The sequence below is a fragment of the Sminthopsis crassicaudata genome, chromosome 5 (assembly GCF_048593235.1).
Source record: "Sminthopsis crassicaudata isolate SCR6 chromosome 5, ASM4859323v1, whole genome shotgun sequence".
NCBI classification, from domain to species: domain Eukaryota; kingdom Metazoa; phylum Chordata; class Mammalia; order Dasyuromorphia; family Dasyuridae; genus Sminthopsis; species Sminthopsis crassicaudata.
Window position 1 is genome coordinate 292,914,120 of NC_133621.1, and position 15,990 is coordinate 292,930,109.

At 42.2% G+C, this 15,990-nt stretch overlaps 2 protein-coding genes across 5 annotated transcripts in view; both read left to right on the plus strand.

Moving 5' to 3' along the window:
• TCP11L2 (t-complex 11 like 2) overlaps positions 1 to 10,082 on the plus strand; it is a 62,977-nt gene extending 52,895 nt beyond the window's left edge. For all 4 annotated transcript variants that reach the window (XM_074271479.1, XM_074271480.1, XM_074271478.1 and 1 more), the window contains 2 exons: positions 2,448 to 2,617; positions 7,464 to 10,082. In XM_074271479.1, coding sequence (XP_074127580.1) covers positions 2,448 to 2,617; positions 7,464 to 7,708 — 415 coding nt within the window. In that variant the 3' untranslated portion in view covers positions 7,709 to 10,082. The remainder of the gene's footprint in view (positions 1 to 2,447; positions 2,618 to 7,463) is intronic.
• Positions 10,083 to 13,619: 3,537 nt separating this feature from the next.
• POLR3B (RNA polymerase III subunit B) overlaps positions 13,620 to 15,990 on the plus strand; it is a 103,253-nt gene continuing 100,882 nt past the window's right edge. The window contains exons 1-2 of the mRNA XM_074271482.1: positions 13,620 to 13,834; positions 15,648 to 15,680. Coding sequence (XP_074127583.1) covers positions 13,763 to 13,834; positions 15,648 to 15,680 — 105 coding nt within the window. The 5' untranslated portion in view covers positions 13,620 to 13,762. The remainder of the gene's footprint in view (positions 13,835 to 15,647; positions 15,681 to 15,990) is intronic.

Sequence of the window (15,990 nt, forward strand, 5' to 3'; positions counted from 1 at the left end):
TGTCATTCTTCCTGGAGTTTGGAAAGCCTGAGCCCTCTGGGACTGCCAGATGGGATGTTCGTGAGTGTAACTAAGAGCATCTTACCCAACGGGCTCTTTCCTCTCTAGTGCCTTTTAATATCGCTAACGGCTGAGATGTTTTTGTCTACAGGAGGCAGGATTTTCCGTGACTAGGAGGGATTTCCAATTAGAATGAAGGTGTTAGAACTTCTCTTTGACTTTGCTGTCTGAACAGTGCTAAAATCCAAACCAAAAGAGAATTAAAAAACCTCTACCTGAAAAACTATGATTATAGAAAGCTGCTATGAATAGGGTTGTCTTAAGATATATTTGTACCTACATCTTTGCTCTGGGTTCCCTTTTTGTTCTTGGTACCCACATTATCCCTAAGAGGAAGAAGACTTCTTTTAGATAGAGATTGTTTCATTCTTTATATCCCCAGTACCCAGACAGTACACAGTAAGTGCTTAATAAATGCTCACAGATTGGAAGGTAAATTTGATGTAGTAGAAGGAGCACTGACCCTCTCTGGAATCAGATCACATGGATTTACATCCTTTTACGAATACAATTTTCACATTAAATTTACCCCTGTTAACATATACCAACAAGTATTTCTTTTCTTTTCTTTTCTTTTTTTTTTTTTTAGAGGCAATTGGGGTTAAGTAACTTGCTCAGGGTCACACAGAATTAAGTGTTAAGTGTCTGAGGCTGCATTTGAACCCAGGTCCTCCTGACTTCAGAGCTGGTGCTTTATTCACTGCACCATTTAGTTGCCCCACAACAAGTATTTATTAAATGCCTATTATGTGGAAGGCACAAGTCCAGCTTCAGTTTTCTTTTCTATAAAATGAATATAAAATGACACCGCCGACTTCCTGGGCCCAAATAAGATACTTAAACAGAAGTTGTTTCAGGCTTTGGACTAGATGGCTTCTAAGGGCATTTATGGTTCTGAATCTTTGATCTTATGAGAAATCACTTAATCTTGTCTCAGTTTCCTCCTCTGTTTAAAAGGATTGGGGCTAGCTGGCCTATTAGGGACCCTCCAGGACCTTTATTGTAGCAACCCATGATGCTTTATGTAAACGTCAGCCATTGTTATTATTAACATGTCATGATTCTTACTAAGAGGCCATGAGGGATCCAATAGATCCAGAGTACTTTGTGAGTCAGGAAGACCTGGATTTCAGCCCCCCCATCGTGGTACCTAAAGGCATCTAGGTACTGTACTGGACAGAGTGCTAGCCTTGGAGAAGGAGGAAGACCTGAGTTCAAATATTGCCTCAGATGCTTAGAGCTGTGTGTCCTTTGGCAAGTTACTCAGGCTCTGTTCACCTCAGTTTCCTCATCTGCAAAATGGGCATAGAACAGCCCCTCCCTCATATATTTGTGTGAATCAATTAAGATAACCTATAGAAAGTGCTTGACAAACCTTAAAGCTGTTGCTATTAGTCATGCTGGATGTGTGGCCCTGAGCAGGTCCAATCATTTTGGGGTCTCAGTAACTTTTCTGAGGGCAAGTGCTAGTCTGTATTTGCAATCGGAGGTGACCTGCCTCGTGCTACTGAAATCACAGAATGAGAGGGAGAGGCAAAGGAGCTGGAGAGAGGGAGCTGGGAACATTTGGACTGTGTGACCCTGGGCAAGACACGTGAGCCAGAGGGTGTCAGTGTCCTGGCAAGTAAGGTGAATGGCCTGTAAGAGCCCAGTGACTCTAAATCTGTGACATGGAGAGGATGCTGCACCTGGCTAAACAAGGAGGAGTGGACTCCAGCCACTGTTTGTACTGGAGTCACCAAAAAGTGCTTAACCAAGTGGGGAAGCATGGGAGAAGAAGCAATGAGGAACTTAAAAGGAGACTTGTAAATTAGAATATGTGACTCTAACTCTCTCCACCTTTCTTCCTCTTTTCCTCCTCTTCCTGCTCTCTCTGCCTCTCTCCCTCCCCTTTCTCTTTTCTTCTTCTCCCCCTTCTCTCTCTCTTTTCTCCTCCTTTTTTTATTTGTCAAATTCTTCTCCTTTCTCTTCTCCTCCTCTTCTACTTTTTCTTCTTTCTCTTTCTTCTTCCTCCTCTCTGTGCCTCTCTCCCTTCCCTTTCCCTTTCCTTCTACTCTCCCTCCTCTCTTTTCTCCTCTTTTTCTTTGTCAAATTCTTCTTCCTCTTCTTTTCTCCTTCCTCTTCTACTTTTTCTTCTTCCTCTTCCTTTTCTTGGTCTCTCTGCTTCTCTTCTTTCTCTTTCCTTCCTCTCTTTTTTCTCTTCTTCATCAAATTCTTCTATTCTTTTTCCTCTCCTCCTCCTCCTCCTTCTCTCTATTTCTCTCTTTCCCTTCCCCTCTCCTCTTATCTCCCTCTCCCTTTCTCCTTCCCTCACTGACTCTCCTCTCTCCTTGCGTTTCTCCTTTTTTATTTTGTTCCCTCTCTCCTTTTTCCTCTCTCCTCCCCAGGACTTTCAACCTCCAGGAGGCCTTGAATTCCGTGGGCGTCCAGACCTGTGTGGAAGTCAACAAGTCCCTGGCAGAGAGAGGCTTATCCACGCTAAGTCCTGAGATTCAGGCCAATCTCATTGGTCAACTCTCCAGCATTGCCGAGGGCAACCCTATCTGCTCCCTGATTGGTGAGTCTGAGCATCTAGGGCTTCTGTTTGTCTTACTTTCTGATCTTTTCCAGGTTTTTGTCTTGACTGAATGATGCTTCATCAATCAATCTACAAGCACTTATTAAGTGCCCATTATACGCCAATCCCCTAAGTGCTAGGTACTGGAGCAATTCTTTTGTCAAGCTGTAAAGCCTGACCTTGGAAAGTTTAATCAATCACTCAATCAATAAACTCTTATCAAATACATACAAAGTGTTTGGCACTGTGCTAAGTACTTCGTAATTATCTCATTTGATATATTCTCAATATATATTCTCAACCCTGAGAAATGAGGCTATTAGTAACCCCATTTTACAGTTGTGGAAACTGAGGCAACTGAAAGTGAACCAGGGTCATAGTGTTACTGCAGAAGGATTTTAATTCATGGCTTCCTGATTGCAAGGCCAGTAGTCTATTATATTATCTTATATTGTATACAATGTTCTCCTGGTTCTGTTCACTCAGTGTCAGTTCATGTAAGTCTCTCCAGGCCTCCCTGAAACCATCCTGCTTTTCTTATAAAACAATGGTATTCCATAGCATTCATTTACCACAAGTATATGGTGTGTGTGTGTGTGTGTGTGTGTGTGTGTGTATATATATATACACACACACACACACACACACACACACACCATATATATACACACACATAGAAAGAGAGAGAGAGAGAGAGAGAGAGAGAGAGAGAGAGAGAGAGAGAGAGAGAGAGAGCTGAATAGCCATTCCCCAAAAGATGGGCATCCACTCAGTTTCCAGTTCCTTGCCATTACAAAAAGGGCTGCCACAAACATTTTGGCACAAATGGGTCCTTTTCCCTTTTTTATGATCTCTTTGAGATACAGACCCAGGAGAAACCAGATCTAGACCTCTGATGCCGTTAGGGACAACAGAGATGCAGATCTCTAGGACTAGAGACAATGGGAGAAAATTCAATCCAAGACTCTTGAGTCTGGAGCAAAACTTCCTGAGGAGGAAAGCCGTTCCACTGTGGAATGGAAATCTCATGAGAGGTGGCGATAAGCTCTTTCTCAGGCAGGAGTTTCAGGCCTCCTTGAAACCTGGGAAGAGGAAAGGCAGACAGACAGTTTGCATGGTTGCCCTGACCCCTCCTAATCTTATTCTGTAGCTGATGATGCTGTGATGTGGGGAGTTTCTTCCATACTGGAAGTTTTCCACAATGATAAAATTGTGAGATCTAGAAAGAAAATACATAAAAATAGCTGCTCTATCAAAGAGTGATCACAGTGCTCTACTGTGATAATTGGCAGAAAGCCCATTGCAAAATGCAAGGTACGAAGTGTCAGTTATTACTGTAGCTCACTGTCCCCAACTGCACTATAGGTAGGTCCCCAGAGATGGCTCCTTGTCTTCTGGGTTCTAAGGATAACCCTCAAGTCTTTCTAATCCCATAGCTCACAAGCCCCCAGTGAGATGTTTTTTACATTATCAGTCGACAAAAATTAGCCAGCCACACTTAATTAGCTTTTAAAAACAAGTATTTCTAAGGTAGTAGATAGAGTAAGAGCAGGTTACTAGCACATTCCTTTCTCTTACTCCCCACCCAGTCTGGGGCACATTTTCCCCAAAATCCAGGAGAAATGGGCTCCAACCCAGAGTGTGCTGTAGGACAAAGAGAGTAAGTAATTCTAGAGCTTAGCACAGTTCCTGGCACATAACAGGCATTAAGTAAATGTATTTATTGGCTGTTGACTATTGGCTAATTCACAGTTCCTAGAAGTCCATTTTCTCCTGTGTAGAGGGCCCTCAGTATGGATTTCTGCTGGACTCATGTGGGGTTCAGAGCTTCTTTTCCTCAGTTTCCAAATGGTCTTTGTGCCATCAGACTCTGCTGTTCTGAGGACACTGATAGGGCAGTTATGGAAGACAAGAATCTTCAGATCTTTTGATGTTTATAAAATCGACCCACTGGTCAAGGGAAGGGAGGACATAGAAGCTTTCTCTTCTTGTCCTGCCTTCCCTGCATCCCACAAAGGATTCTTTTCAGGGATTTAGATGAATTGCTCAAGGCCTGAATTCTAGATTGGGGTTTCAGACTGGCTTGCTTACTTCTTTATCTAGTGCTGTTTGACTACATCTTTTTAGCCACTCCCAATATTCTTCCCAAATAGCATAATTTCATTTCAACCAATGATTTTCTCTTTTTCCTTCTTCCTCCCTTTCCTCCTTCCTCCCTCTATCCCTTCTTTCCTTCCTTCCCTTCTTCTTTCTTTCTTTTCTTCCCTCCTTTTCTCCCTCCTTCCTTTCCTTCTTTCCTCACCCCCTTCCTTCCTCTTTTCTTCCCTTCCTTCCTTCCTTCCTTCCTTCCTTCCTTCCTTCCTTCCTTCCTTCCTTCCTTCCTTCCTTCCTTCCTTCCTTCCTTCCTTCCTTCTTTCCTTCCTTCCTTCCTTCCTTCCTTCTTTCCTTCCTTCTTTCCTTCCTTCTTTACTTCTTTCCTTCCTTCCTTTCTTTGTTCCTTTCTTTTTAAAATTTAAGTCAGTCTCTATTTGAGACAGTTACTGTCATGCAATGTAGGAAAAAATTAATTGGTATATTTTTTTTCCTTTTATGCATTTATCTTCAAAGAGATAAATAATATTAAAAATCAGTTCTCAGTTTCACAGTAGCTGCATTTTTAATGTGATATCAAAGATATTGCAAAATTCACTTTTTAATCAGCTTTAGACTCAGCTCTAGAAACTTTTCAAAAGACTCAATGTCAATTAGATTTCGCAAAGGTAAATATTGAAAACTATCTTTGCGTGTATTTGGAAAAATAAAAAGCTATCATTTTTTAAAGAGAGATGTGGGGCTAGTGATAGAGAATTGATGTAAAGATCCCTTGTGGTCAGAGACTTGGGTCCAACATGAAAGAATCCATGAACCTGAAAAGTCTGAAGGCAAAAAAAAGTATTTTTATTGGCACTGAGAAGCCAGCTTTGCTAGGAAGACAGACTTCTCAGTGGCAAGAGGTCCTGTTAGGCAAATAAAGGTTATCACTGAGAAGAGGGTATCTTTACAGCGGGCAAGAGTCCTGGCAGGCATTTCATTGGCAAAGCATACTACTACTTCGGACTTCTGCAGAGATTTGGAGTTCAAAATTGTCTTTTTATTGGCGGTCTAGAGCTAGGTTCCAGTTGAAAAGAGTCAATGCCCTCAGGCCTAGATCTTGGAGTTTGAAGCCACTCAATAGGACTATCAGGTCCAGATCTCCAACTGAATACATTCATTTGAAGACTTTTTCCTAGAGTCTGGAATTTCCCCGAAGAGCATCGGGCCACCCCCAAAAGATCAATAGAGGGTGATTTGCCCAAGATCTCCAATTGAATGACATCACTTAACTTGGAAAAGGCTTATCTAAAGTATACTCTTTCCCAGACTTTTTAGAGTCTGAGACCCCAAATCTAGTTTCAGGGTTCACTCCCATCAAAAAAAAAAAAAAAAAGACATTGTCAGCCAATGATTTTTGAAATTGATTACAAACCATTTGTAATTAGTTAAATGTCTTTGATAGATTGAAATACTGACTTGAAGTTATTTTAAGTATGGACCCCTACATTATATTATCACTATCCCTGCCATTATATTATTACTTGTTATCATTATTATAAGGTCATAGACATTTGGCAGATTTGTTTCAATAGAAGCCACTCTTATACCAATGAAATCACAGATCCTTAGGATGTAGAAAATGCTAAAAATTCCCTAAAGTGGTCTTTTTGTCCACTTTGGAGAAAATTGAAGAAGCTCTGTGACATTGCTATTTATGGGGCGTTTAATGTCTCATTGTCCTGGTCTTCTTCAAGTGCCAAGAGAAAACTGTCTCCCTTATTTTGTGATCTTGGATTTCCCATTGAACCCCACAAACAGATCTCTTTTCCTGTCAAGTCCAGCTAGATGGTGGACTTGGAGCAGCCTTGGGCTTCTCTCCTCTGAATAACTGCTCATCCCCAGTCTCTGTACATTCAAGCTTAAGGGAAATAAATGCAAAAAAAGTGGTTTGTAGCATTAAGCTCCTTCAAGGGAAGATTCTATCCCTACATCCTGACACTTGATATATATATATATATATATATATATATATATATATAATATACATTGCCTGATATACAGTAGGTACTTAATAAATGCTTAGTGATCCTATACACATAATTTCATCTTCTTAAGGGCACAATATATGTGTGTTTCTATGACTTTTCCCAGTTCTTTGGTACCTGTTTAATTAATTTGAAAAGCAGGATTTATGAGATTGTGGATGAACATTGAATTAAGTGTGAGGAACTAGTTTCAGATCCAATCTGCCATTCACTCACTTCTCAGCCTTTTTGACCTTCATCTGTAAATGATGGGGTTGAACTTGATGATTTTAAAATCTTGCCCAGTTCTAGATCCATGGTCCTATAAGGTCCAGCTTCTTCTTCTTTTTTTTTTTTTCTTTTTCCTTTTTCTGAGGCTGGGGTTAAGTGACTTGCCCAGGGCCACTCAGCTAGGAAGTGTTAAGTGTTTGAGATCAAATTTGAACTCAGGTCCCCCTGAATTCAGGGCTGGTGCTCTATCCACTGCGCCACCTAGCTGCCCCATGGTCCAGTTTCTTAAACTGTGGTTGCAAGCCCATACAGGATCTTGTAACTGAATGTATAGCTTACAAAATTGTGATTTAGTATCAGTAAATGTTTGATTTGTAAACCTATTTTATCTGCCTATAGAAGGTTCCATGTAAAAATTTCTTGGATAAAAAAGGAGTTGCTAGTAGAAAAAGTTTAAGAAGTTTAAAATTGCTTCCCTCACTCATGAAACTTTTTTGCATTTCTTATTTTTTTTCCAGATAAACGAATTCATCTGTATATGAAGAGTCTTCTCGGTCTTCCAAGCCATCAGAAATGCATGCCCCCCATACCCGGAGGTCTCAATGTTATCCAGTCTGAGCTGGAGACTCTGGGCTCTCAGTATGCGAACATTGTAAACCTCAATAAACAAGTTTACGGACCCTTTTATGCAAATATTCTCCGAAAACTCCTCTTCCTCGAGGAAGGAGGCCGAACGGCAGACACTGAGTCTCCCAGCAACTAGTAGTAGTGAGCTGGAGTTGGAAAGAAGACTGGCCACAAAGTCATCGGTCCTCGGTCCTTTCCCTGAATATGCATTACAAGGACTGCGGCATATTACCTGTACCCCTGTCTGTGTTTTGGGGTTACCTAGAATCTGTAACTCCTTTCCTGCTAGTTACAGGGCATATGTCTGTCGCACAACTTGCCCCCCAACATTCTGTCCCTCTATGAAAACTTATTGGAAGGAAACCATGATTTTTTTTTTTTTTCCCAAGAGAGACTTCTGAAGGACAGGAAGCAATTTATAATGGATTCTATCACCTGAATGTGATGTTTTTGTTAAGGTTTCCATGATCCGTGATCCTAATAGCATTAATATCGGTCTTCACTACCCAGATTCCCAGACCAGGCGTTATCGTTCCTAACTTGTCCCTTACAGAGTCTGATTTTTATTTTGGCACAATTTGTGAGAGGGTTCCAGGTCGAGAGTGGTGAGGGCCTTCACTGAAGGGATGTAGAAATCCTCTCATTAAACATACTGGCAAAATGAAGTAAGTTAACACAATTGCAGCTGATTCTTTTTTTTTATTTTTGATAGGTAAGAGAAGTTTCCATAGGATTTCCCCCTTCCCTGGGATTTGAGCACTTACCTGGAAGGACTGATTTGATGAGTATCAAGTCATTTTTTACATTGCCAGCTGTCAGTATTTGTATCCAATTGAAAATCTTTGAAAGCCATGTTGTTTTGATGTCATCAAAAGACCACTAGGGTGTAGCTTGTTTGAAAACTAATCACTTCTAAGAAATTTTATGCTGGAGGATTCATCTTCTCTACATGCAACCAGTGGAAAAATCTGCAAGAAGTCAACCTTCTCTGCAATCTGAGCTGTGGCTAAGAGGCTCCTTGCAGATCTCAGCAAATCAGATGGAAAAAATGGAAGAGAAGTTGCCTTTTAAAGGTAGCCTTGGATTGCCAGAAATTGGGTTTGCTTGGGACAATAAAAGAGGGAAAGAAACTGTATAATCCCAGGTGATGATCTGGGATGTTGCCAAGCAGCAAACCATGGGGTTTTGTGTTTGTGTGTGTGTGTGTGTGTGTGTGTGTGTGTGTGTGAAATTTATATCTGAAAAGAGAAAAAAAAATGAACTTGAGCTTCTGTATCATTTAACCTTGATATCTATTAATCTAAGTTGTGCCTCTTTTATTTGTATCGTTCAAGATTCAGAATACTTTGAGAAGCTGGGCCCTCATGGACCTTTGGTTTTTAAAAACAACTGCATATTAAAGAATTCTGCATTGGTCTTCACTGAGAATCAGGGATAATGCACCAGCATTGGGATGGGTCTCCTGGGGGGATCACTCCTCTCATACAAAACCTTTTCTTGATGGGTGACTTTCTTGGACTCCATGGAGCGCCAGTTTACGTGATTAGAATACATACTCTTTTATAGCTTAGGGGATTGTCTGTATGTGAGAAGAGAGGTCTTTAGTTATCATGTTACTTCCTCCCCTTCTCAAGTCTTTTTATCTATCTTCTCTACCACCATCACTGCTGTCCCTCTGTCCCCCCAAAATAGCCTCCTCTATTTGGGGATATAACTGCTTTATGATATTGAAATTTAAAGAAAATGTCAGGATAAATGAGATATCTCTGATTTTTATATGCCCAAATCTGAGCATATTTACTTAACTTCTCTCCCTGAATGACCAATTAAAATTGTACACCATCTTCTTGTGGGCAGTTGTCCAAATGGAACTCTCTTCATGGGCACAGCGAGGTACTGTGCCCTTCCTCTCTTCCTGGTATAGCTTCCATTCAGTAAGGTGCTGAATAGAACTCGGTATTTCTTGTATTCTCTGTCCCATTCTTTGCCCTGCCCACATTAAGGACTCAGAAGGGATGGATCCAATAAATCACATTTTATCTCTTCCAGTAAATGACCATCCTGTTTAAAACAGGGAGATAAAAGCAGAGCATGTTTTTACCATAAAATTTGAATCCAGTTGTGATTCTTTTATGCACTTAATTTATATCGCAAGGAAAAACAATTTACACTTTTAAAATAAATTACATTTAAATAAAGGGCATTTTATTTTTTAAAAGTGACAAAATGAATTTGTCTCTGGATTAAGGCAACTTGCATTGACTAAGGTGTCTCAGTCCCCATCTTCCTGGATGCCTTTCATCCTAACGTTGCTTAAACGTTGGCTTCCATTTTAGAGTTTCTTAACAAGGTCACGTTTTGCTATGCAAGGTTTATTAAATGTAAAACTAATATTTTAATGTGATGCTTAAATTCTGTTTGTGAAAATTTTGGCAAAAACTTGTTCCATGCAAGCTGGCAAAATATGTTGGTTTTTTTTCAGTTAAATATTAAAGCATTGACTTAAATAATCAGTGTGTCCATTTCTTTGGTGTTATTTTTTAAAATTTTTTTCAGAGGCTGGGGTTAAGTGACTTACCCAGGGTCACACAGCTAGGAAGTGTCTGAGACCAGATTTGAACTCGGGTCCTTCTGAATTGAAGGCTGGTGTTCTATCCACTGTGCCACTTAGCTGCCTCCTATTTTTCTGGGTTTTTTAGAGACATGTGAGATACTTCATATCCTTTGGGATTTTTTTAAGTCATGTTTAATCAGGACATCTCCCTGTCGTATAGATTCTTATACACACACACACACACACACACACACGTGTGTGTGTGTGTGTGTGTGTGTGTGTGTATATTTTGTACTTGATGAATGTCAACAATTATGGACACTTCCCTATTCAAAAGAGAACAGAAGAAAGAGGATGATTTGTATATGAAACTTTAAATCTCAATTTACATGCAACTTGGTTCTTTAATGTATGCCATCAATCAATCACTTATTAAACATTGACTATGCTAGATGGTGATTCAAGGACAAAGAATGAAAATATGGCGACTTGGAATGAGCTCACAATCTAAAGTTGTCAATTCATTCTGTAGTTTCAAAGCAGTCCTATCTGCGTCTTCTCTGAATTTTCCTTGGTTCTCTTTTGTCCATTAAAAAATGCTAGATAGCCGATTAGGTAAATAGTTTTGAAATCAGAGGGCTAGGGTTTGACAAGAGACTTTGGTGTTCTGGGACTCAGTTTCCACATCTGTAAAATGAGTTGGACTATTTCCCTGCAATGCAATCTGTGCCTAAGTTTGCACATCTATAAAGTGAATGAGCTGGGCCAGATGATCCCTAATAGTCCTTTCTACTTTTGTATCTATTATCCAGTGCTTGGAAGAGAAGAGAAAGGGAGTACTTTCTGATGGGGGAGGGGAAAAGAGAAATCAGGGAAGACTTCTTGGAGGAAGTGACACTTGAATGGCATCTTCATGGACTTAGGTTTTTTTTTTTTTTTTTTTTTGAAGTATTCTTAAACTTTTTTTTAATTAATTTTATAATTATGACATTTTTTGACAGTACATATGCATAGGTAATTTTTTACAGCATTATCCCTTGTACTCCCTTCTGTTCCGAATTTTCCCCTTCTTCCCTCCACCCCCTCCCCTAGATGGCAGGCATTCCCATATAGATTAAATATGTTATAGTATATCCTAGGTACAATGTATATGTGCAGAACCGAATTGTGTTGTTGTTGCAAAGGAAGAATTGGATTCAAAAGGTAAAAATAACCTGGGAAGAAAAACAAAAAATGCTAACAGTTTACACTCATTTCCCAGTGTTTCTTCTCTGGGTGTAGCTGATTCTGGCCATCCATGGACTTAGTTGTTAAGATGTCATCTTTCTGAATTCAAATCTGGCCTCAGACACTTCTGGCTGGGTAATCCTGGGCAAAGCTCTTCACCCTGTCTGCCTCAGTTTCCTCATCTATAAAATGGCAAACCATTGTAGAAAACTCCCAAAGCAAACAGAGAGTTGGACCAAAACACCTGAACACTAAAACGACTGTCTCTGCCTTTCCACGTGCTCCACCCAGTGCTTAGCCCCTAGTCCTTCACATCATAAGTACTTGTTCTCGATGATTTAATTAAACCTAAGTCACAAAGCTGACAAGATTTCACAGGGACCCCTTTAACCTTTTGAGTCTCTACAGGGAATCTAGATTCTGGGTGAAGAGAGGACATCTGCAGATGTTCTGGGAATTTCTGTAGTAAATGGAGGTTGAAGGCTTGATGGGAAACTCTTCAGGAAGTTTGAGTGGGCTCAGTGCCAACAAGCACAAGAAAGTTCCAGGAAATTCTTAAGGCATCCAAAATCCTTTTAAACAAAAGGCTTTTTTTCTAAACCAATGTTACTTCCTCCCCTCCTCTATTTTCTCTACCAAAGAGAAGGAGACGAACTCGACTCAACAGTTGGTACCTGGTACTCTCCTTGGTAGGATTTCTAGTGAAAACATCCTCAGATGCTCACCGATCCTTAAAATGCCACATTCAAGGTGGTTCACCCCACTGACATGCTCTGTTTAGATCCAAATACCCCAGCGAGTAATCATTACTCTTTCTGTAGACTCCAGCAGGAAACTGATGAGCCCTGGTTGGATATTGGTTGGATCTATCAGTCATTCCTTCTTGGCAATGACTGAGTTGATCAGGATATTTTTAGAAAGGCAGATTGTGGCAGAAAAAGTACAAGGCAAACTCTGAGGATTCTGGGAGAGGAGATCAAGGGCTCCCAAAATAGAGGCCAGGGATGGAGAAGGCATTCTGATGGGGTTTCCCGTCTGCCCTTTGAAGCCCTGCTTTTCTAAACATTTTCAAAACAATCCTTAGCACAGCACAATAAATTAAGTATACACATATGATATACATACGCCCATTAAATTGATTATACCTCACATATTGCTACACATATACACGTTACATACACATCTCATCCATGTCATGCATACTTACTTACACCTACTTACACGTACTACACCTACACATACTTACACATACTTATACCTACTGTATACATTAAATACAAATATAACATATTTTATGCAAATTATGGACATTACATACACGCATCTCATCCGTGTCATGCATATAACACAGAATGCAACTTACACCTACTGTATACATTAAATTAAATACAAATGTAACATATTTTATGCAAATTATGGACATTACATACACGCATCTCATCCGTGTCATGCATATAACACAGAATGCAACTTACACCTACTGTATACATTAAATACAAATATAACATTTTATGCAGATCATGGATGTTACATACACAATCACAGTCTATCGTAAAATGTATTTTAATAAAATAAGCATATATTACATATAAACATTAGCTTACATAAATATTCATGCACAGACCTGCATTATATTCACCTATCTTGCATATACTGGACACATAGTGAATGCCCACACATCTTAGGTATATTACACCTCTATTATAAAATACGCATTCATGTCTATTACATTCACACACCTAGATCACAGGCAGATCTTACAAGTATTAGACATACAATACATACTTCTGCATATGGACTCACACATTACACAGATACATTGTTGCATATGCGGATACATTATATTTATAAACTTTTTTTTAAGTGCCCTGTCCAGAGAGGCCCGAGGAGGGGAAGGGGTACAGGGGAGAATTTGAACCCAGAACCTCGGGCTCCAGGTCCAGGGCGCTACCCATTATATTATGTATGTAAAAGGCTAATAGCTGTGAGAATGGTGAGAAGACTAGGCCTCGTGGAGGAGGTGGTTTAGGAGTACACAAAAAAACACATTAGCCTTTTCTCTAAATTATTCTGGAAAAAGATCCGCAACAAACCAGCTCAGCCTCCGGCCGCCACGTGGATGACTCCCCCCCCTCCCCCAACGCTCGAGCTCCCCAGGATGGGCGGGGCTCGAGACTCCGTCAGGAGGCAGGGCTTCGCCAGCACATCCGGGTCTTGCCGGTGAAGCCATGGGTTACTAAAAAGCGGGCGGAACCTTTCCGCCGTTGGGCGTGGTGCACTACCGGGGGGAAGGGTTTGGGCGCCGCACCGCCGGGTGTTCATCCTAGTAGCGGTCCGTCTGCCGCCGCTGCTACTGGGGCCGCGGACGTGAAGCTGAGGAGGTGGGAGTAACGGCGGCGGGGCAGAGCCATGGATGTGCTAGCCGAGGAGTTCGGGGACTTGACTCCGGAGCAAATAGCCGCTCCCATTCCCACCGTGGAGGTGAGTGAACGAGGGCGCCGGGACGCGAGCGTTGTTTGGGGGCGTTCCCTCCTCGGGCTCCCGGGCTAGTCAGGGAATGTAGATGGACGGTGCTCCGAAGCCTACGGCGCATGCTCAGAGCTCTCCGCCCCGCCCCCTACGGGCGGTGGGGCTACGGATGCGCATGCGCCGACCTTGGCGCACGAGGTTTCTTCCCGGGGCTGTCAGTCGCGAGTGAATTTTTGGGAGCTCCTCAGAAGCTCTAAGGCTTGCTTCGGGTGATGGCTGCTGCGGCTCCCGTTGTCTTTTTGTGCTTCCCAGCCCGAGCTGCTTTCTTCCTGATAGAGAAAATGGAAAAAAATAACGTGATCAATTCTGCGTTCTCTCCTCGCTTTATCATTTATCCTCCCCAAGTTTCAGCCGCCTTCCTTTGCCCTCAAACCCCTCACACTGACCTCTGGGCGGCCGGTGTGTCCGTAACTTCCTCTAACACGGGCCGTATCGGGTGTGGGAGGGGGACAGAGCTCCTGCCCGGGACTGCCCTGGAAGCTCCCGGTGGGAAAGCCCCATCCCTGCAGCTCAAAGGAAGCTGGGAGCTTCCGGGGCTTTAAGACCGGACCGCGGGGCCGCTAGGTGGCGCAGGGACGGAGCACCAGCCCTGAAGTCAGGAGGACCCGAGTTCAAATTTGACCTCAGACACTCGTGTGACCCTGGGCAAGTCACTTAACCCCAGCCTCAGGGAAAAAAAAAAACATGGGACCGCTCTCGGCGGAAGCACTTCTTGAATCTCGGGGGCTGCCCCGCTGGCCCGCCCGTGCCCTCAGATTTGAATCCCCCTAACTCCTTTTGTAGCTTTTATCTTTTCTGTCCCAAAAGTGGGCAGATGTTTTCCTAACCTTGGCCAACCCCTCAGTTTGAGGAAGGTAATAAAGAGTGAAGGAGGGTCCCTTAAGTGGGATGACAGAAGCGTCATTGACATGGGCGATGACGTCGGCATTCTCAGTGACCCAGACGCCCATCTTTAGCGCGCCTGTTATATACTTGTTTGATACCAGTCTGCACTGCTTCTCTCACATCCCCAACATAAGTACTAAGTGCATGTAGTGAACTAGAGAACTGTTAAGCACCTGCTAAACAACCACTGTCTCCATCAATTCCACTGAGTTAGCACCTTGTAGGAATCCTTGTTTCAGATTCCGAGTTCTGGCCATAACAGAGTTCTTAGTCGCCTCTTTGGCACTAACACGATTTGTGTCTTTCCCCCGTTTTTGTAATGACTTCCTCTCTTTGAGATGTCACATAAAGAGACCTTTAAAAACGTGCTGCCTCCAATGCAGACTTCATCTCTGTGCTTTAGGTCCTCTTGCTTTCTTGACTCATTTCCTTAAACCAAATGATCTGGTCTCCCAACTTCTGGCCACTGTCACAAGCTGACAGAACAGGGAGCTGAGGCTGGTAAGAATAGAAAGCAAGAAGTAACAGCACTCAGCTTGCTAGGGAAGCCTGAAGAACCCTAAAGCCAGGACAGTGGGGGGGGGGGGACAGGGAGTCTGGCACCAAACAGACCTGTACAAGTCTCCAGCTCCCGAGAGCATCATGTCATGGCGTCTTGAGTCTTAAAGGAATACGTTTCACATCTTGGAGGAAAGTCCTTCAGGTACATCTCCCTTCTCTGACAATGCTGAATGAGAAGGCTATGACTGTTGTTACTTTAAAAGTGCTGGCCTTGCTCTTTTATAGGTCAGTTATTCTTATTTATAATAACAGTGGCTGAAAACCTTTGCTTATTAGCATATTTTATATAAATCTTAATTTTTACTGCTTTGGTTCACAGGAAAAATGGAGGCTGCTGCCAGCATTTCTTAAGGTCAGTGTTACACATTTAATATTCGCTCTCATGTTCTTATGTGAAAAAAGTCCATTTGATTTTCCTTTTCTTAGTAGATCCTTGTCCGTGTCTGGGAGCCTGCCAGGGTCCTGCCAGGGTGGGCAGGTGCGGGAATACATCCAAGGCAAGGAATGGGATCACCTTTAGGGAGCTGACACCCACTATTGCTCGGAGGCCCAGGCCTCGCTTCGTCAGCTCATCAAGCCTGAGCCCTTGGACCCCTCAGGCCAGATGGGCTGGGGAAGCCCCTCCACCAACAGCTAGACAAGGGAGGTGGGAGCGCAAGTAG